Raw genomic sequence first — 22,984 nt, 5'->3', positions numbered from 1 at the left:
GGAAAAATAAAATGATAAAAATACTCACGACTCCTCTTTTGGCAAATGGCCACCTTGACTTTTTGGACTCTAATGGGTAAAATGAATGTTATTAGTAAGGAAACAATAAAAAAGAAAACTTATTTAAATTATTTATATATGTAGCTTGATAGACTATATATACTCTATTTGGCTCATATTTAATACTTGAGTTTAGGCAGTTTGTGCACCAGACTTAAAACCCATTAAGCTTTTTGGATTTCTCCCAGCAAGAATTATGTCTATCTGTGGTGGGATCTTGCATGATGCTAAACACTCCTACTTGTTGCAGGTGATCACTATGTGATTGCCAATTCTTTACTTGGGAACATCATCACACCTCAAGCCAATTTTTGAAGATGTTTTAAAGCAAGGATTAGTCTATGCCTTTTCATTATGATAACTTGGAGTTATGCAGGTATTTAAATCTCCAGTGAATAAACAATCGTATGATTGCCTCAGATCTGTCACAGGGCTGGCACAGTGAGGCCAACTGTAATTTGTGGTCCTTGGTGAGAAAGCTGGGGATCTAGATTTAGGAATGCACTGGTGACTTGTGAGGAATGACTGTTCAGCAAGAAATCTGAAAGGGTTTTCTTTATGTGACACCCATCTTCAGGTATGTGACAGGGAATCACAGTCAAAACTCTGCGTTTCTGGATTTTGAAGGTCTTGGCCATTCTGGAAATGACTGACTTATTGCTGTCATGAAAATTCTGCTTGTGACCTTGGGTGACTTGCTTTTGGAGAAACTTTTTGACCTCTGGCCACCAGGGTCCCCGTCAATCACACTACACACTTTACTATATTCACTATTCTATATTCTGATAGCTATTTGTGGAAATTGCTTGCAGATCAGCATTTCAGTTTTGCAATGTCTTGTGAGCAACCTCTAGCCATGAGTGGGGTTTGCTACCCTTGTGATCAGAGCACTACTGCAAAGGGCAGCACGGGCTGCTTTTCCTGAAGCTGTGGAGGTAGGAAATTGTACCTCAGCTGCTTCCAGATGGAGAACCTGGCTTGGGCTCTGGTTGCTTCTAGCCTGTGGAGGAGCAATGTGATCTGTGTCCTACCCTCTCATCTACTTGTAAAACGGTAAAATGCAGGGGGAAAAAGGCAGGAAAAAAAAAGAGATGAATTCTAAAATTAGCAATGCAGTCATTTTGGTGTGGGGTCACAGGATCCCCCGCAGAGGCTGCAGCTCCTCTCGTTCTCATTGTGTACATCCCCCCTCCCATGCCACACTCACACTCCCGTCCCGGCTCCTGCTGGGCTCAGAGGAGCAAACCCCAGCTGGGCCTGACCTGCACTGAGCAGGAAGGATGAGTAGGGCAGGTAGTCCATGGCACTGTCTGACACCAGCAGGTCTCCAGGGAACACCTCGAGTCCCGGCAGGCTCACGACCAGGGAGCTTCGCCTGCGCTCGGCTGATCTGCGAGATGCAACAGCAGCACAGGTCATGTCTGTCTGCTGGAGGCTGCTCAGGAAACTGCTGGAGGGCTCCTTGCTGGGCCAGGAGGGAATCAGCTAAAAAACCAAACCACAGGGGCTATGACATCATGTCTTAACAGAGCAACGAGCAGAGAATTTCAGTGACTTACAATAAATACCTAATTGTCTTTCCAACTCCACATTGTTGCTGAGGTCGAAGTTCTTATGGTCATGGCTTGCCTCACATAATAAGTAATTAGAGCATTTAAATTGAAAATTCCTGTTTTTTTCTGATGTTGAACAAAAAGTAAGTTGGGATTTTAGAATTTATGTTTTGGCAGTGGAGTTTAAAGGATCGATTAAATACAGTTTTTAGCTGACATGTGACTTATTACTTTTAACCTTCCTGTAACTCGGGTGATTTCAAGAAAAGACAGCACGCTAGTGAAACAGTTAAAATGTTGGGTTTTTAAAAAATTATTTAACCTTTTGGCTAGTTTGTGCTGTTTCCTTTCTAACTTTTGGCATTTTTTTCTGCTATTTCAAATATTTAGAATGTAATATGACTCAGTGGCCCTACAGATCAAAAACAAATGTCTCTTTCCAACCATTGTTGTTCCTAATGGAGAACATTGTCCAAGATCTAGATCCATTAAGAAAAGTGACACAGGCATTCGGTATCCAGCAGGATGTTTGTGCCAGAGGCTGCTTGCATTCACATGCAGAAAATGTTGGTGCATTTTAAAAAACATTTTGTATTTTGCTAATAACTCACACTGATACCTCATGAATTGTGTTAGTATATGCTGCAGAGGGACTGCTGTCTGCAGCTGCTGTTGTGTTGCCTTCAATTGATACATGAATACTGCATTAGGGCTCAAAGGGTCAGTAATTCAGTAGCTGAGGGAGGAGGCACAAAGTTCATGTACATACATAAAAATTCTCTTTTTCAGTCACCACTTATTGTGCATGGTATTTTTGATCAGTTAAACAAGATTCTTACTGAGATTTTTTGTCTAAGCAGTTCTCTTACTGTGAATATCTAGCCATTTGCCACATTTGATGTGAAACCTGGCAGGTATATTTTTTCCTTTAAGTGCATGAAACGTTACTTGACATCTTATCAACTGCCAGATGAGCTCTGAGGTACAGAACTGGGGTTCGATCCATATAGTAAGACATGGAGATTGTGCCTTTTTTATTTCCTGATGGTGACACTACTTGCAATTGCTTTAGCTAGACAATTGAATGGTCTAGATGAAAGCTGCTTTTAACAAGAGAGGTCTGTAGGCTATCAGAAGGGCCAGGCCTGGGACTTTAACACTTGAACCATGGACATATCAAGGCTTAAAAACTACATCTCGAGAAGGTTACATTTATTAGAATAAATTAGAATTTGCAATATTGGAGTTCTTTGAAAGTTTTTCTGCTAGTCCTACTGAATGGAGAATATAGGATTTATTTATTTGGCTTTAGGGTTTACAGTGAAACTCTGTGGTTTCTCATGAAATGGAACCCTCAGTATGTGGTTTAAGAGCTTTATTGCGTGGGGGGTCTGTTTCTTGGCTGTCTGCAAGCCCATACCAGTGCAAGGCACAGGAGTGCTCCTCTCAGAAGTACCTTCCTGAGATGTGCACTGAGTGCTACCCAATGCAAATTTTCAGTGTTGGTAATGATTGTATTAAGATGCCACTGAAACCTCTAGTGATTCAATGATGCAACCTCTGTGGCAGCTGGGCTGTTATACCAGTCAGGTACTACAATATAGTACCAAGATAATCCTGTACTAGGAAATTGAGGAGGTTTATTTCAGGTTGGCTTCACAGTAAAATTTTACCAGTATATTATTGATTTTTAAAGCATCTAGCCTACTACTATTTTCACAATATATTTGAAGCTGCAGCTTATGAAGACTAATAATGGAAGCACAGAGTCACTGTAACCGAGTTAAATTACATTGTTTACCCAGATCAAAAGGCCTTGGACATCAGGCACACATATGGCTAAACAAGCTTTTCACATAGGTGCAGAAGCCTGTGAAATGTGGGGGCATGGCAAGATCACTTGGGTACAATATACCTTTGCAATCTGATGAGCCTGGGCTGGTTAATGGTTCCATGTCTAAATTATGTACTCATGCTTCAGAGATGGAAGCACACGTTTCTGTGGTTCCCTGGCCTGAAGGCTGTAGACAGACAGATCAGATGCTCCTGTTGTTTTTCTTCTGGAGAAATTAAATTACTGAAGTGCTATGTAGTAAAGTTTACTAGGTATTAAGTCTGCAATATTTTAGTATCTTCTCATGTCTTTAGACTCTGTAGCTTTGCCTTTTTCTTTGTTTTTTGTTGGTTTCGCTTACTGGGGACAGTGGATTGCAGTGATGGAATGAAATAAATGCTTGTGCTTTAGGAACAAACTCAGGCATCTGGGGGGATATCATCTGTAATAATTTGTTCTTAAAATCCACTTGCTTTTTAAAACATGGTAATGTCACAGATTTACACAGCAAAGTTATAGAAAATTACTAAAGACATTGAAGTAGGTCATGGTCTGGCAAAATAAATATCCTGTGCATATAATTATTTCTAAGGCACAAAAAGTATCTTCATATGTCCCTAATCTTAGCCTAATTAGCTATCCCAGGGAACAGACATCTATATAGATCACCTTACTTAAAAAGCAGATATATTACTTGAAGGAATATCCACTAGATGCAAATAAAAGCAACAGAGGATGTTACTAAGGTAAATATTATAGGGTGGTCACAGTACTGAGATAACTGCCAGGCAGTGACATTTTTTTCCCAACCAACTCAGGGAGGGTGTTTGGACTCCCTGACTCAAAAAGTTAGCATGGAAAATGAGCTATTGTCAAGAGTACAATATTTCTATGACTGCATAAGGAGTTAGGTTTAGAATAATGGAAGCCATCCTGTGCAATGTGCTCTAGGATGTCCCTGCCTGAGCAGAGAGATTGTAACAAGCCCGAGTGGTCCTTCCCAACCTCACCCACTCTGTGGTTCTGTGACCTTGTGACACTTTACAGCTGTGTGAAATATTAAAAGAGGAATGGGAGTACTTCAGGATAGATGAGCCAGCTCCTTCAAGGCATTGAATATGACCTGTCTTGGCAGATACTGTGAAGGTTCTTCATTAGCTGATTTGCTGTAGGAAATAGTGCAATGCAGTTTTCCACCCAGTCTCTGATAATGCTGAACGGTACAAGGAGAAAAGGAGATCAGAGTAAACCTGAGATTTAGTTTTATCAATGTTTTCTTTGTCAGTGTTGGTTTAGCATCTCACCTTCTCTCCACCACATATACCTCTGTCTGGGCTGCCCTTTTTGTTTATTTATTTTGGATAGTTCTTTATAAACAGCATCAGTTCAGCAAGTTACCTTGCTGACAGGGATGTGCTGGCATTCTTGACTGAGGACTGTGTGGGGGAAGGCTGTTTGAAATGAGTGCATTAAAGAAGTGTTTTGAAAGTACAGCTTGGGAAAAGGGAGAAGAGATGTTCATTAAAACTGAAGGGCAGAGGTATGATTTTACCCAGGACAATATGTAAGTAAGCCTTGGAAAAGGGCTGCCAACTGTTCTAATGTGCTTCTAGATGGAGAGAATAATCTGAGATGTCAACGCTTTTTGCTGGTTGTGATAAGAAGGGATTAGCTGTTAAGGAGTTAGATTAAAGGTCTTAATAAAGGAGGAGCTGAATACAGGCTTAACCCAGACCAAATTAAATCTGACAAAAAATGTTTAAAGCAGAAACTGGTGCATTTTTTAATATATTTTTGCACATTCTAATATTTATCTAGATAGAATTCATAATGCATCAACCCAACCACCTTTGGCAATCTTTCCTGCCGGTGCCTATGGAAAATATCTTGGATTGTTTCCTTGGGTGGTGGTTTCTTGATTTTAAAAGGTGTCTGGATAGAAGTCCAAGGCCAATACTCTAGTTGGCATATAGTTACTTCCCTCTTGAAGCCACTATAGTTAGTAATACATCATGCAAATCTTCATGCTGGCAGTGAGATATGTTTATGTATTCCTATTTTGAGTTGGATCAGAGCAGACTCTTCCCATAAAAGGTACAGATCATTTGTTTTCACATCCAGATGAAAAGATCTTTCCCTCCCCTTCTCTCTCTATCTCCATTGTAAATTCAAAATGCTAAAGAGTGTGTTGGAAATTGTAACAGTTCAGAACATCTAGGAGGCCTCTTCTACAGTGAACATGTAATTTCAAATGCATGTACACATCTCTTGAATCTCATCTAGGGGACTGCGTTGTGTAAGGACACATACATCCTAAACTACATCAGTCTGCTTCAAGCCACCCAGTCCTAAGCATCCTTGAGGGGACCATGCAGTGCAGTGAGCACTACTCCATCAATGAGAGAGGGGTGGTTATTAATGGAGGTACTATCTCCTGCTTCCTTGTTGTGTGGGGAGAAAATAAAACTTCCCTTCTGTAAACATTTGAACATCTTAAAGAAATATGTCTTGCTCAAAAAAAAAAATTTCTAATAGAACATTTGCTTTCTGATAATTGTTTCCAAGACCTTGACACAATTCACTGCACAAGTCTATGATATGCAACACTCTATATTGTCTGCACTAATTTATAAAATCCATGTATTCTATGTACTCTTCTTAGTTTGTAGGATTAACAATCTCCCTCTCCAGTAGCAGTCCTGGATCTTCTTTGCTCATGTGTAAGAACAATATTGAGCTGTTCTTCTAACTCCTTTGGTCCCTTGTCCCTTTCACAAACTTTTGAAGAATGCCACTCAAGATTATGAGATATTTCACATTCTTCAAGCTGAAATTTGACACTCCTAAGCCAAACAACCGGACCTCTTGGCAGTTAGCTCCTAGTACAAAGCTCCCTGATGATCTGGATGAAATACTGAGTGAAATGTAGCTAAACATGCTAGGGAGAGAGCTACCTTTGAAAGAAAATCTCATTAATAAGTTTAGTGAGCTGGTGACAGGCATTTCACATAGCAAATCTACAAATTAAGATTGAGTTATTTATACAAGACTCAATGTTCAGTTTTGTCTTAGAGTGAAACAAATTCATTAAATATGTAGGAGAGTCAAGCTTAGAATCAGATAAAATAAATACGTGCATACCTTTGCATGGGCAGTCCACTCTCCTGAAAGCAAGTGAGATATTTTTAGTTACTTGGTCAGAAAGCAAGCAAGAAATCTGATTTTTTTTTTTTTTGGTGAAAAAAGAACTCATTTGCAAAGGGAAATATGCTAATAATAATGTAATAGGTTGGGCATAGGCTAATTAATTTCACTATTGTGGAACAAGGAGAACTCATTTGATATCCAGAATGTTTTCCATGTTTGAAGGGGGTGGGGGGAGGAGGAAAATAGCTTTTGGTTTGTAGTGCAGAGCTAACCAGCTAGTGAAGAACTCTACACCTATTTGACACCATCCACCCTCAGTAAAATGCGTGTGTAGGTGGTTTGCAAAAGGACAGAGTCAAGCAAGTGAATTTAACTGCCTCTGCACACAGTGGAAGGTCTTTGAGAGCAGATCTAGTAGCAAACCTGTCTAGTACAAAAAGCCTCTCCTTCTGTCCTTGTGGAGAGCTGAATTGTAGTTTCCTGCCCTTGAAAGATGCAGGATTTGCTCCTCCCTTGTTTATTTCTCTTTACTGAGGCTGACACCAGGGCTTCTTTTATTTTTTCAGAAGAGATTGCACAATTGCTTCTTTGCTTATGGAGCTGGACATAAAAAGGGAGGGGTGCGAGAGAGTGGCAGAGTAAGTGGAAATAAACAGAGGGAGTGGTACCTCTTCCTTTGGTAGTAGCAGACCTTAAATTTGACTCAACCAACTAAATTCTTGGTTTTATTAGGGTTAGTAATTCCATTCAGTACAACAGAAGAGAGAACTTCCCTGTCTAAGCAATAATCCTGCTGAAGGGTTAAAGAGTGGGTTGAAAGAAAATAGTCTTCTAAAACCCAATCCTGAACAGGATTAATTACTTAGTCTTGTTCTTCTGTATCCCCACCAACAGTTGTACTGGCCCACCAGGGTGAATGGACACAGGTGGGAAAGCGTGGCCAGGTACAGGAGCGAGCTATTAAAGGATCACGACCCAATTTGCAGTTCAGGTTAAGAACTGGGGTTTTATGTGAGCACTGGCCCATGATGGACCAACACTGAACAAGAAAGATTGAAAAAGAGGTTTTTTCCTCCTATTCCTCCTACCTGGACACCTGCCCAAAGTGTAGGGCTTGGGCGGGAGAGTCTTGTGGGAAGCGTAGCAGAGTTGGCTCTCCAAGAGTTTCTGGGTGGCTCATTGGGACTGCCATTGCTGAGAGGATCCTCTTGGCTTGGAAGCTTTGCCCTGGGTCGGTCAGACTGCAGAGCTGCTATAGCTCTCTCAGACTTGGCTTTGGACGACAATAATTTTGCATGGACACAAGAAGGCAGCGACAATGAAGAAATTGTAATGCACCGAGGTGGACTCTTACAAATGTGGTGGAGAGAGCCGGTGTATTCCTTTTGATTCCTGAGCTGAGCTGTGTCAGAACAGTCTGGAAATGTCAGTGCTTGTGAGGCAGAGGCCATCCTTAGACGCCTTAAAGTTGGAGAAGTGGAAATTCTGGCCCGAGCATGACGGTCAAACTGGAAAGGCGTGTGGTGGATCCCAAGGCACTGCTCTGTCGGAAGCCTCAGCAGTGAAGACTCCCTGTGACCTCGTCTGAGGATGGAGTTCCCCGGAGGCACGGTGGTGTCCAGACAAACGGGTACTGTCTGCATCTCAGAGGAGCTGAAGACATCTTCTGGGCTGCTGCTTTCAGACACAGCAGCATCTGTGTTGTGGAGATCAGCTTCCCTGTCCAGAGGTTCCACGCTGGCGCAGGTTTCTTTGACCAGATCTGGACAATAACCAGAGCTTGGTTGTTGCATTCTTAATTTGCAGCATGAAGATTTTTATCTATGCATACCTAGGAAGCACGATCAGAAACAGTTCTTACAAACTTGCCATGTGAATTTTTAAGAGGGAAAACATGCAAACGGAAAATATATCCAAACAAAACAAGGTAAGTATATGCACTAGTACAGAAAAAATTACCTTTGCACTGAATCCTGCTTAAATGCACGTTTCAACAGGTCCAGGACCAATTTTGGCAAGCTGATTAAACAGCTGCTAACTTTGAGTGTGCCAGCAGCGTCAGCATCAGTAGAACTCGTCACATGGTAAAGAGTAATTGTTTAGAATCTCTGCTCATCTGGTACTGCAGCCACCTGATTTCCTGTTGCCACTCCCCCATCAATAAATGAAATTGTAGCACTGCTGTATATGGGATAAAAGTGAAGTCGTTTGCTCTCAGGACTTGTTGCAAAATTTTTTGTATACAAATACTAATTTCTTGCTGAATTCTTAAGTAAATACAAATTTAACACTTAGGTAAGGTATGTGTCATCACTCTCGCTTTTTTTCAGTCTAAAAATACTTTATAGTAAACATTATCTACATGTTGTAATCAAATAATGAAGAAAATTATTTATATAGTACCTTATCTGTTGCTTAATCAGTAAATAACTGTATGTTCTTTGATTCATGAAGCATCAACATATTCTCTAAAACTGGACTACCATTTCAAGTAATAATGAAGATTATGAATTCAAGCTCTTTAATTTAGCTTATTTGCTAAGAGGAATCTTTAAGCTAGCAATCATGAATAGATTTTTTAGGGAACTGTCATTTATTAGAATTAGTTTATTCAAATCTATGTTGACTTCTTTCTTGAATTATTGAATATCACACATTGAATATCTTTTTTAAAAATCTAATTATATAGTTCCATCAGATTGATTTACAAAGTGATTGGAAAGACGTTAACTTAGCAAGTTTGCCAGTTCAAAGTATTGCTTTTCCCAAAACCTTCAGAAGATGATAATTCAGATTCTTACAGAGAGAAAAGCATATCTTTATGATAGAATTAGCTTCTTTCACAACTGCAGTGAATAGCCACAAATATATTAGCGTCAATTAATTTCTCTTTAATAGGTAAGAACTAATTAATACATATGCTTATTAAAAATCTCATTTAATATATTGCAGAATGATAAAGAGAAATTACTACTATGTTCTCCTTTTGAATGAAGATATTGCATACTATAGCTCTGAGATTTGTTGTTATTGCTTTTCAATACTTCAAGACTTTTATTTTGTGACATGTAATCATGTCTCACTGATTGTTGTTAGGCCAGGCATTCTCATTGTTTTTTTAAAAAATTATTTTAATTTTTTTTTTTGTAATCCTCTCTTCTCACGGCAGAATTTTGCAACTTGACATGCAGGTTCCAGATATACATGTGAATAGTGATCTCTTCCAGAAGTAGAAAAGTTTAAAGACCTCCTTTAGTGGAAGCCTTATATTAAAAATAGGACAATTTTTTTGCTTTTCAGTTTAACATGCTTTTTTTTTTTTTTAAAGAACTAAAAATTTACGTATTTCTTTTTGGTATTTCTATGTTACTTTCACGAGTAGAATCTCTCAGCAGCAAAATATTTGTAAAGAAAATACACTGTTAAAAAAAGCACAGAAATACACACACACATGCAGAAAAAAATTATATTATCAAACTTACCAACATAGCTAATTGAATATGTCACATACTTTTAAATCAAATTTTCAACAAGTCCTTGATTAACTGATGCAATTCTTCACAGTAGCATTTTGTCTCTTAAAATCTCCTTACTGAACGCTGGTATAGGGAACAAGATTTTTCTTGTAGATTTGTTTCTAGGGGATTTGTTTATCAGGTCAGACGGAAGTGGCTTCAGGATTAATGCCCCTAAGCAAAAGGTAACATGATCCATACATTGGATTAAAGTTCATGCCTTTTATATTTCTGGGCTTTTCACATTGAGAAAATTTGGGAAGACCAATCTTGTGCAAGCGTATAATAATTTGCAAGAGCAGATTAAATGCTTCCACGCCTCCAACAATATTTTTTCTTTTCCTACCCCTCTTGTCTTGATTCATTCAGCTGGATCTAACTTTGCATTGTTCATCTTTCGTGGAAGTATAATACTGGTATATGTCTTTTTTAAATTATTTATGATTAGTTTTTAATTTTAACAAGTATGCTAACTAGTTAAGTAATTTTGAACACAGATTTTAGTACCAGAATATTTGCGAATTCATCATTGATAATTCATTGTTTTGTTGTGTTGTAGAACTGAGTGGAAAATACTAGAATTGATTAAGGCATTCTTTGGTGAGATGAATTGAAAGTGAAACCTGGGCAAAGATGGTTTATTTGATAGATGACTTGTGAGGAAGCACTAACATCTACAAATGTTCAAGTCTATTGTGTAATTAAGGCACATTTTCAGAGGGCTTAGTGAACTTGAAAATGCAGACAACATTTGCAGTACAATGCTTTCATTTTCTGTAAATGTTTATTTGTCAAAACTCATCCACACACCAAGTCAAGATACCCCTAAACTGGTATAAGTGCCTTTGATTTTGCATAGCATTGGATGTGACTCTGGATTGAAGGAGGGTTATGTTGAGAAAAAGAAGTGAGAAAACAAAGACTTTATTTGCAAAACCGTGGCAGCGTTACATCATTTTTATTAGTATTTATACAGTTTGATTTCTAGGAAAAAGAGATGTGCTCATCCTGTCTGATAGTGGCTACTACAAATGTATTTGCTTTAAGAAGCACTTTTAGGGATGTAAGAATTTTTCCTCTCTCTTTTTTCTTTTTATTTTTGGTGGGGGAGGGGGAATGTGTGTATGTTTGTGGTATCTTTTTTTTTATTGTTCTTTGGTTCTGCTTTGTTTTGACTCCTTAATATGCAAATGTCTGCAGAATTTACAGTGTTCAAAGCTGTGCTTTCCTACCCCTCAGGACAGACCTGGGCACCCTGTGGTGTGAGGATCTCCAAGAAGTACATTCTCAGGGGAAAGGGGTCAGACAGGCAGCAAGCAAAGCCATAACCTTCCCCAAAGAGGGAAAAATCTACCTCTTAGCTGGGGAGAGTAAGCAAATGAAAATATCTATAAAAGAAAAACAAATCAGAGCCACAAAAATCCCTATTATTTGCTATTAACAGAAAATATTTCTAAAATGCTATGAAGTTTTCCATGGAAAGATAATTGCCTTTGAAAGAACATTTGCTCAGCTAAAGATACTGGATGGAGTAAAGCCCACTAAAATTTTCAGTGGAAAAGAATTTTTCAAGAAAAGGAAAAGCTAAAAATTAAAGATTGGAACTGATATAGAAATAGCCTTTCCTGGACTGCAGGGCATCTTTTTTTTTTTTGCAAATTGATTTTAATTGATTAAACTATGAGCACATGCAAAGCATATAATTAATGAAAAAAAAGCTATTTTGAAAGAAATAATTTATGCTTGCATAGTATAAACCATGTTCCCTGAACTCAAAACCAATTGCAAACTAGATAGGATATAACTAAAAAAAATATGCCAGTCCAGGGAGTAATGAAAGATGCTATTCACAATTTTCTTATATATCACTTTAAAGGTAGCTTGGTTACAGGGAAGTAGAATAACGTGATAGAATTGGACTAATGTAGAGTCAGACACCAACAACATTTCATGGTGTCTGTGTAATTATTGTCTAAGCAGCACAGCTTCAAAGCAGAAGGGATTAGGCTTTTGAAAGGTTATCCTCAACAGAAAATCACAAACAAACTACATATCCAAGGGAAATCAAATACAAAGGCTGACATTAACCACTAAACACCAGGAAATGCCACAGTTCTGTCTGGCTGTGTCATTGTGCTGCTGCTTTTTCCTGTGCCTTATCTCACAGGCTGATTACATGGATGCCTGAAGTCCCTCAAACAGAATTTATCAGATATAATGACCTCTCACAGATATAAACCTGTGTATGTGCTCAGTATTTCTCACCAATATGTCTGTAGCCAGTGACAAAGTTGTAGTTATCAGGTGGGTATAAGAATGCATTCAAATGATGACTAAGAGAACTCTGGTAAAATAAATGCTGTATCTCCATCATCTCAAGAGCCACAAAGAACTCTGTAAGGGAATCTCAGATCTGGAATAGAGACTGAATACTCATGCAGAGGAGTATAAAAAAATATGCCTGGACACTGCAATTTAACACATTGCTTTTCCTAGAAATATGAAATCCAAGTTGAATGTGATATGGAACCATGAAGTCCTGCCTCAAATGGAGAGCAGTAGTTGAGATTTCAGAGCTGGCCTCCAGCTGGGACCACTGGTGAGATTTACAGGTAATGTTCACCTGTGACACAGTCTCTCAAGTATTGCAGCCATTATTGACACCTCTTGCTATGCTGGTCTGTTGCTGTTAAATTCAATTTTGTCAGGTCTCTTGCACAAGGTCCCCTAAGCTGAATCTCTCATATTTCCTGTTTCTCTGATAAGCCCTCCCATGACTAAGGTAACTATAGCAGAAGCATTTTGAGTGTGTATGTGCCTATGTATGGAAGGAAAAAAAAAAAAAGATAAGAAAGGAAAAGTCCAGAAAAGGATGGCTCTCTGGGAGACAAAGGGATCATCTCGGGGATACAAAAGGGGCAAATGAAAATTAAGTCAGTTAACTTCCTGAGAGAAGAGATAAATGTCTTCTTCTCATGGATTTACAGGTCAAAGGACAGGTAGGCCTCATTTCTAAAATGAGTTTTGGATCCAGACACAAAGTTCTGCTTTACTTGCAGCCTTATACTGTTTCCTGACTAAAGAATGAAGCAGAACATCTGCTATGTCTTAATTAACAGCTGTAGTGTCCCAGTATGCAACGTGATTTCTAGTTCTGATTTCTTTCTATACAATCTAATACTTTTGGAGCCTAGAAACTGTCCATAGCACCATCCCAGTTGTGCTGTTTCCCTCTCCTCTCGTTCTAGTCAGATCAAAGTGGATGGGATTTTCAGGGATTTGCAGGAGATTTATGGGATGTTATAAGCCCTGGCATGAGGAAGGGGCTTTCTAAGATGTTGTGGTGTCAGTCACAAGGTTTCTGCTCTTCTCAGCCTTGTTCCTCATAGCTAGGTCTGAAGTGAAGCATGCTTGAGGAGTAGAGAGAACTCATTTGTATGTAATAGCACCTGAGAGGGATGGGGGAAGTAGCTGAGACGTTTTGTAGGGCAGCTGTAGTGAGAAGGCAGGGGAGATAACACTTATAAATAGACTGGGAACTAAGAGAAACAGGAACTTGTAGCAGCAGTAGGTGTGGTAATCATCCATGTTCTAAAGCAAGTGCCTGCAGGAAAATTCATCCTTCAGCCATGCACTCATTCTCTCTGTTTCTCTGAATTTTCTTATTTTCACAGTGTCTTTGATGGAGCAAGAGCTGGGCAGGCCTACCAGCAGGTGTACAGGGCTGTGCAAAGAAACACTCACTTCTCCTTTGATATGATTGTTCTGTGTAAGCTACAGAAACCTCGATAGCTTCATCCACTACCCTGTGACTTCTCACCAAACATGTTGTCAAATTTAATGTATTGTTCACCATCAATTTCTGCATATGGTACTGCAGCAAGATTTTACTTTTTTGTAACTGGTACCAGTGTAAACTAATAGGAATAAACAGCTGAATGGAACTTTCTGAAGCAGTGTAGGAGTACCTTACTGCAATTTGGATAAAAACTTTCATTGGCACCATTCTTTTTGCCTTCCAGCTGCTGACAGTACAAAGTGCTAGATTAAAGAGTTTGCCGGCCTGTGAGGTATTCTGTGTGCTCAGGATAAAACGTTGGATGAGAAAATAATCAATGTTTCGTGTGAAGGCAGGTGTTTGGTTCAACGGGGAACTTGTAAAGCATATTTGGGAGTAATTCTAGGAATTTGGAGTTGGGTCAGTGTGCCCTACTTCCCTTCTTGTCATGCTTTCCCACTGCCACATAGGACTCTACATTTTCCTAGAAGACTTGTCTGGATCTCAATTACTTGGTTTGCCAGCTGTATTTCCATCTTCCTCCTGTCAGAGAGACAGATTTAGAGAGAGTGGGTCATAGTTACTCTCACTAGAGAGAATTGTGGAGGTCTGGCTGATGCAAGCAGTATAAAAATACAGTCAAGTATTCACAGATGGGATTTGCTTTGTCATGGGTGGAGGCAGCATGCAGAGGAGTATCAGAGCCAGAGGCACCATCCTTCATTGCTGCAAATCCTCCCCACAGTATTTGCTGGTAAGATGCTCCCCAGCAGCTTTATTCTTCCTGGGCAGAATAAAGAATGTTCCATCTCATAAGACATAGGAAACTTACTTCACCAGATACTTTTTTTTCAGCAAATCAGGAGTTAGGAGGTCTGAGGGCAAGTAAATTGCCTGGGAGGATAGGGGAATTTGTCACACTGCTCAGCAGAGGATGCACCAGGCCCAAGGGAACTGTTTATACCTTGGTTTATCTTGGTAAGCCAGAGGGAAATGCTCTTTGAAACATGTTAAAACTCATTAAAGCTTTAGAGAGAAACACAGGGTCTGGATAACCAGATGTTTGCACTGAGTAAACAGGTTAAACTGTGGCAGTCAGTAATTAGCTGCTATGGGACAGGAACAGACAGTCTGATCACAAAAGAAATAATAATAATATGCTGATCTTTTCTGTTTTTCTGTGTCCCACCCTTCTATGATCACTTGCTTGTTCCCCAGAGATATCAAACCTTGACCACAGCAGTTAGAAATGTGGTTTAAACAGCTGTCATTTTGCATCCTGCTGGCTGTTTAGCTCCCTTTCATCTTCTGTCCCAGATGCAGGACTCATTTCATGAGTGATGTACTTGCATAGTCCCTGTGCTTGAAATGCTGACTGCCCTTCCTGAACAAGTTCTTTCTCAGTGTTATGTAAGACAAGAAACCAACTGCTGTCCCAATAGTAGTTAAATATATTGTCAAACATTTTTATTTGTTTATTGTTAAATACTGGCAGCCGAGCAGCCATTGTCCATGATGATGTGGGTGAATCTACACAGGCACCATGGGATGCTCTGTGACCATACATTTTCTCTTGTGTTTCCTTTTTCACTGGCAAGTTAAAACAACTTGAGCTTTTTCAAGCTATAGAAAAAGCTATGGAGCTTTTTCAGTCCCAAACTCTGAATAAAGGATTAAGAATTTAACAAAGAAATACTTCTAACTCTTGTAAGAAAAAACAGCTGAACATCATTCCCGTAGTTGAGTGACTTGTCATAGAAGAATACTATGGTCTGAATTGGCAGGAACCTTAAAGATCCTCTAGTTCCAACCCCCTGCCAGGGACACCTTCCACTAGACCAGGTTGCTCAGGGTGCCATCCAGCCTGGCCTTGAACTCTCCCAGGAATGGGGCATTCACAGCTTCTCCAGGAAACCTGTTCCAATATCTTACCAGCCTCACACTGAAGAATTTCATCTTGGTATCCAATCTAACCCTACTGTCTTTCACTTTTAAACCATTCCCCCTTGTCCTATAGACTTCTAACCTTCTGGACTTACAGACAGAAGTAGGATAAAATACTAGTCTAATAAATGTTTTACTGATCAAACAAGTTCAAAGACCTCTAAAGGCATAGCTTGTATGCCAGGCCTTACAGGCTTTTCCAGCTGAAAACCTTCAAGGCTGTGGCACAGTCAAGGGTTTGCTGGGATCAGATGACAGCAGTTAGATTTCTCATGGATTTATAGTCCAAATCCATACTGGCCCACCTTGATATTGATGAGTATTTCACCTGTGGGTATGGGTGAGTTTTCTCCCTGCAGCGTGGAAGAGACATCTTCAGTTTTAACAACTGTTTTTAGTAGGTTTTTTTATGCCCATGTCCTGCATGGCATCTGGATGAGTGCTGCTAGCTTGACAGTGCTGCCACGGAAGAGACCACCAGACCACCTCAATTACTTCTTTACACTTAAGGATGTTGAAATGAATGCATCTCTAATGACTTCCTGGTATTTGACCTCATAGCATTTTTTTTTTCAGGATCTAGAATAAGGCCATTGGGCGTTTCTGTGAATGTGTACATGGAGTGGATTTTTCAGACTAGGGAAGATTCAAACAAAAATGTTACCTTATTATAAATATAGGAGTCCCAAAATCAACTGAGACTTAGAGGATGACAGAATGGAAGATGTCCTGGGAAAGAAAGTCTGATAATCTCTCCACAACTGTTATTTTTCTTGCTTATATACAGGAGGAGTATCAGACGTAGGTGATCCTAGCACTTTTTGGGTTTAAAAAGGCGTATGTCTCACTTTTTATTTTTGTAAGAAAAGGGGAGCAGAGGACAACAATAAGGAAAGGAAATTAAACTAAATGAAAGAACAAAAGGCCAATAACAAATACAGCAGGAGTAAGAGGGAAGCTGCCTTCCAACCTCTCCTTGTCCAGCAGAAATCTTAGTATGTTCCCACGACTGCCTAAAGCACAGATTTTCCTTGTTAGAAATAATAGTAGAAGATAAAAATTTCTTGTAATGAGCAAAGAGTTAATACATCAATGGGAACTTGTTACAGACCTCAAAACTGAAGTGGTAATTCATATTATTCATATTTAATTACTATTGTTTGATTTTTAACTTTATTTTTCTTAATTACTGCAGCAGCACTTTGACAAAACCTGCACATAATACCTTGAGGCTGCAGTGACTGAAGTGGAGCCTTGAGAGACACCATCGTGCCTCTGTCAAGTACATCAAGCCAGCTCATTTTTATGATTTTGGGTAGCAACTATCATAAATGTCTGAAAAGAGTCTTTATCATGCTCAGGGAGTTAAGTAACTACTTCATCCACTTATCATACTAGGTGAAGCTTACAATTTCCATTCTTTTGTGCTGGGAATAGAGGCACTGCAGATACTGACTTGCTGGGAGGTGGAAATGGCACGCCTTTAGTCCACCACTATTTTGTAATGCTCATATGAACTGTTTGATGATGATGGAATTAATGGAAGCATTTCTCACCAATCAATATTACCACCCCAGGATACTTTCTGATTTACTGAAGACTTGTCTGATGATCATATTATCTATTATATTAAAAAAATCCATGGCCATGTAGTATGGCAACCTTGAAAATTATCAAGAAGTTTATAACTTTCTTGGCACCATACTAAGCAGTTAGGTTGATAGTTACATTTTACTGATTTCAACAGGTCTGAAAGTAAAAGTATGTGGTGTCCTAATAAAAAATGTTGTGATTTGAGTGGTGCCCAAAGTTTTGACATCAAGTCTGAGCCTTAATTCAGTGCTTTCCTACTTCCTTCAGCTTATGGACCTCTAAATTTTGACCCATGGAGAAATAAAACCTTCTGAAAACTTTGCATATACAGTTAATTACAAAAGAGAGATGCTTCCTTAAAAATGTGCTCTTTAAGAAATCTGTTTTTGTGGGCACCTTGGAAATAGCACACAGGACTTTGAGAGATCTGCAAACCAGAAGCTGAAAGTTCAAAGGTTTAAAACATAAAGAATGTTGTTCAGTAAGCCATCACAGTCAGAACAACATTATCTAATAATGATGAATAGAAAGCAAACTTTTTGTAATGGTAGCATCTCTAATATATTAACTAATTAACTATTTTCTTTTAACATCCTACTGTAAGGTCAAATGTTTGCTCTAGAAGAGTTTGCCATCTCTTATCTTGGCCTGTGTGTGTCTGTGGGCTGCTGTGCAGTGATTGCTTCACAAGGAAAGCTAATATCTGTGGAGCTACCAGAGGATAGGTTTTCTTTAAGCATGGATTTTTTACATTGTTCAAGTGCAAGGACCAATCCTGACATTGTATATGATTTATTCAGTGGGTGGGAATGTTGTCTGCAGGAGGTGGATTTGTTCCAAACTCTAAGAAGATACAGCACTGTAGGAATTTTTCATTGCTTGGATGTGTATGAAAGGCATTTGCAATGTTTGTTTAGTAGCCCAAGAGTAGGAGAAAAATCTCCCTGGCTTCTCAAGCAATCCCATTCTTCATGGTGTAAATACAGAATTTGCTCCTTGCTGGCGAGGACAAATTTGAAATGAAAATAATAATTTTCCTCGCTTTGTGAACTCTTCAACAATTAGTAAAATATTGCACATGTATTTACACACTCACACACACCTCCCTGAAAATTTTTGTCCTTGCTTATTTTCTGTACAATGTTTTGGGTTTTTTTGTTATTGTTTAAATATCTGAGATATGAGCAATTCATGCTTTTTGCTCAACACAAGGTGGCAGTAGGACATTGTCCGGTGACACAACGTTGCTTGTTTTCCCTCCTGTTTACTTAGCCTTCAGATAACAAAAGCCCTCATGATGAACGAACATTGAAAGCAAAAGAGGTTGTAATAACAACGATTTAAAAGGTGCACAGATAAAGCAAATGCTCCAGATAAGATCCCAATTGATTGTAAGCTGTATTGTATCATACTGTGGGCAGTTTCACAAAATGCTATATTGCTCTCTTTTTTCCCCTCTGTTGTTATTGTTTTCCTGAAATTTGCATATTAGATAAAGGCTCCTATTGCAAAGATGGATATTTGCCTCTTTTTCAAGTTGCAATTTAAAAATAACCCAATATTGTTTGAGATTCTACATGTTAGAAGTGACAAAGGTTTCTATCTCACTTCTTGGTTGTCTGGAAAACACTCAGGTATTGAGTAGTAGCTACAGCAATAAACTCCTTTTCAAAATGAACAAGAGGGAGAAATAAAGAGCAATGTGCCAGAGTATTCCACTGGCAATATTAAGAGAGGTTTTTTTCCTTTCTTTGGCTGGATATAGGTCATATGCTGACAATCCTGAGTGCAGACCAGCAAGTTGCAAATGTAGTTGCTGTTTCTTTTATTATTGGTTGTCATATTCCAGCAGGCCCCAAGCAGATTCAAAGCACGGCTGGGATGCTGGGTTTGCTAATACGATTAAAATTCATCCTTGTGGGACAAGTTATGGTATTTTAGGTCCATATTACTCCCAGCTTCTCAGAATACTATGAAACATTTGTGCATTATGTTTTTGACTAGATGTTTGCCTGAAATGGAGCTCTGGCAGCATGACCCCAACCTCCCAGTGGCCACTTGGTTTGTCTGCAGCCTCTGTACACACTAGTATACTTGTCGAGAACAAAACAGAAATTATAGATGTTTCAGACAAGCTGATTGAATGGAAACTCTGCATCCTTGTTATGCACGTGTGGTTTATTTTCCAAGAACTGGCTGGCAGAGATCATGTTATTTTGTTTTCCATCAGAATGATTCACTTACAGCTTCTAAAAGCCAATCCTACTGTTGATACTGTGAACTCCTGTGCACGTGAATCAGTCACACACAACTTGGAATATGCATCTTTTAGTATCTATCAAAAATCTACTATCCTTCTGATTTTATAAAACAATAAATACTATTATAAATACTAACATAAATACTGTTAAACAGCAATATAGACCTACTTCTTTTCCTGCTTACTCCTTACAGTTTTGCCCTTGAATGCTTGCCACCTGGAGATGAATGATGGACTTTGAGACTATACAAAATAATACAGTTTCAGGAAGAAAATTCCCAACTGTATAATCTTGATTTTACGCTAATGGATTTCATAATGAAGAATAGCCCCTACAGAGCACCTTTAAAGTGGTGTTTGCTCTATTCTCAATGTGTGATTTATGCATGACCACAGGGTTTGATGTAATAAAATGATATGCTGTAAAACTTCTAATCTTCTTGGGCTGTGTATGACTACTCGAGATAATAATAAAATTGAGGGTCACAGGGACTCTTGTGGGAGTCTTCTTAGGATTCAGATATTGTCCAAGGACTCTTAGCTAAATGTTTTATGTGAATTTATGTGACAATCATGTGAGTCATGATTCTGCATCACAAAAAAATCAAAAAAGTGTTGAAATATTGTTATTATTGTTATGTGCTGTGCTGAAAATTGGATGTTTTCTTTTTATAGGACTAAAGATAAAAAATGCTGCAATACTTTGCTGCTAAGTAATAATTCTTTGCAGAGAATAGGGGCTTCTGCTTCAATATATACCTGTGGTTTCCTTGGATGGAAGTCCAGCAAATCTGATACTGCTCAAGATGTGACTCTTCTAAGCATAAAACAGAGACTCCACTGTAAAGGAATCTTCTCCGAAAATCTCTGGCTACTCGTGAGGTCTTTCTAGGACAGTTTTAGTATCTGGTAACATTCCTTTGAAATTTTTATATTACCTTTATTTTAATCATGTGCCACCAACCATGCCACTGATTTAAGTTTGTAACCCTGAAATAACAGTGCATTTTTGACACCCTCATATTACATTGGAATGGCTGAAGCTCTAGTAAACAGAGCTATTACACTGAATGCCCAAGGGAGGGACATGGAAAAAAAAATCAGTAGCATGCTCCAAGAAAGAAATCTGAGGTCAAACAGTATTCATGGGAGACAAACTACGTGGCTAGGATTATCCTGGCTAATTGTGGGTTACAAAATCTCTCTTGAGAGTTTATCATGGCCAACTGCTCTATTAGCTTTCCTTTTCTACATCTGTTTGTGGGTGTGGACAGCACTCAGGAGTGACCCTTTCCTTGAAGACTTTTTGTGCAAGGAACATGGATGAGATGCTAGGACAGACTGAAGGGACTTTCTGTGCTGTTCCTAGGCTTGCTGGCCATGCTCACACAAACAACAGCCAGGTTTCTGCCTTTAGGCTTCTGCACACACTGGACAGTTCTCTGGCATGAACTGTGCCTTGTATGCACATGAGAAACAACATGATCTCTGCTGAGAAGCAGGATAACTTCAGGGTTAAAGATACTTTGAGGAATTTGAAAGCAAGTAAGGTTGTCTGCTTAAACAAGGGCATCCTGTCAATGAAGTGTTTTTTACTTCCTGCTTCTAATTAATGCATACAGTCACATCTTTTTCATACAAACACGTGATTTCCAGCTCTTTTCCCCATCCTATTAAAACTGGTACACCAACCAGTGGTTTCAGCTGGGTTAGGAGTTGAACATCTGTCATTAAGACTTGCTGTGCAGGTTTAAGGCAAATCAGTCTGAAAAGCTTTATGTCTTAAACACTAGCAATTTCTGGGACCATATAAAAATTATACCTCTTTCTTTTCTGAGTATCCATTTAAATAGCTTACATGGTACAAAGTCTGGACTAGAGTATGCCTGTTATATTTACTGTGACATTCACTTCTTGTACACAGAGGCAGGACTTCCCTTTCAGAAGGCAGAATTGTGGACAACAAGCAGCTGAATAGTGGGCTGATGGTGCTTTTTGGGAAATAGTTACTACTCTGATTTATAATTCTGTATTACAAAAAGGACCCAGGTGTTACAAATTCAAGCTTTAGTCAGAAGTTTTCCATGCCTTCATGCAGAGAAAAGAACAAAATTTTTAAGTGTATCCTAAATGAAAATTGAAGAGATTGTGATGAGTTTTTCTTCTTACAGTAGGTCAAGAAGCCAAATATAGCCCAAGCAAGTGGAGAAAGACACAGATTTTGGAGCAGTGCAGATCCTGGTATTTAATCAGTCCAGCATTACAGGAGAGACTTTGTAAGTGAATAGTAAAAATTTAGCTTACTATGAGCAGCATGCTCCTCTTATATCATCAGTTGTTCATAAGCTCATTCTTTATCACTGAAGGCTGGACTAATTTCTCTGTGGACTTTATTCTAAGTATTTTGTAAGCAGCAAACGAAATGAAATATATTCTTTCTGATTTCATAGCAGAAAAATCTTAGATTAGCACTGAGTGCTATTTGTGACTTGTGACTGAGACCCAGCTTGACTCTGGGCATAAAGTATGAGAACAAGACTCCTGTTTCTTTGATTTTAAAAATAAACTATTTTAAGGTTAAATTGTGTCTTATCCTATGAAGTCTTTGTTTTTATTCCTAAATGCAGAATTATTGTCATACAAGTATGCTGCTAGTACTGTCTAGGAAATGCCCAGTTCAAAACCACAGAAAAGAGTCTCAGAGATTCACAAGTGTGGAATGTGAAATGGTGACACTTCCACCCTCACTATCCCTTGTTTGGCCCCTGGACTGGCACCAACAGCTCTAGCTTAGAAATCAGTAATTGCTACACACAAAAGTGGAGATATAGGTATGCCCAACTGTTTGATATGTTGTTTATCTGAGACAAAGTAAGTGAAACTTTGCATTTGATTTCATGTAGTGATTAAGAGTTGCATGAAAAGTTGTCATGATACAGAGGGCAGAAGAAATTTGGTTTGAGGCCAGGCTAACAAGATTATATTTCCTCAGCTTTTCCTGCTTTTGATTCTTCGGTAGAAAATCAGGTGTATGAGGGGAACAGTTTATTTGTGTCAGGGAGAATAATTAACTGGACTGAAATCACAACTGATATTTTATATGGGAACCCATATTTTATATGAGATGCCAAAATCTGGGGCTAAAATTTCTGTTCTACCAAACGAATCAGTCTGTTATCTACTTCATTAAGCAGCTCATTGCTTGTTTGAGTAAGCATTTTTCCATATTTGTGTCCTTCACCAGAAATTATTGACTGCCATAGATTTATTTTCTATCCATGTGCTGGTGGCCCCATACAA

The 22,984-nt window shown here is 38.8% G+C and overlaps 1 protein-coding gene across 1 annotated transcript in view; it reads right to left on the bottom strand.

Moving 5' to 3' along the window:
* PLEKHG7 (pleckstrin homology and RhoGEF domain containing G7) overlaps nt 1–8,393 on the bottom strand; it is a 31,184-nt gene extending 22,791 nt beyond the window's left edge. The window contains exons 1-3 of the mRNA XM_088166060.1: nt 7,683–8,393; nt 1,323–1,545; nt 29–69 (exon numbers count right to left, since the gene is read on the bottom strand). Coding sequence (XP_088022186.1) covers nt 29–69; nt 1,323–1,545; nt 7,683–8,387 — 969 coding nt within the window. The 5' untranslated portion in view covers nt 8,388–8,393. The remainder of the gene's footprint in view (nt 1–28; nt 70–1,322; nt 1,546–7,682) is intronic.
* Nucleotides 8,394–22,984: the final 14,591 nt, after the last annotated feature.

This window comes from Sturnus vulgaris, chromosome 5 (genome assembly GCF_052056855.1).
Source record: "Sturnus vulgaris isolate bStuVul1 chromosome 5, bStuVul1.hap1, whole genome shotgun sequence".
Taxonomy (NCBI): domain Eukaryota; kingdom Metazoa; phylum Chordata; class Aves; order Passeriformes; family Sturnidae; genus Sturnus; species Sturnus vulgaris.
This window is presented reverse-complemented; position numbering and strand designations above follow the sequence as displayed.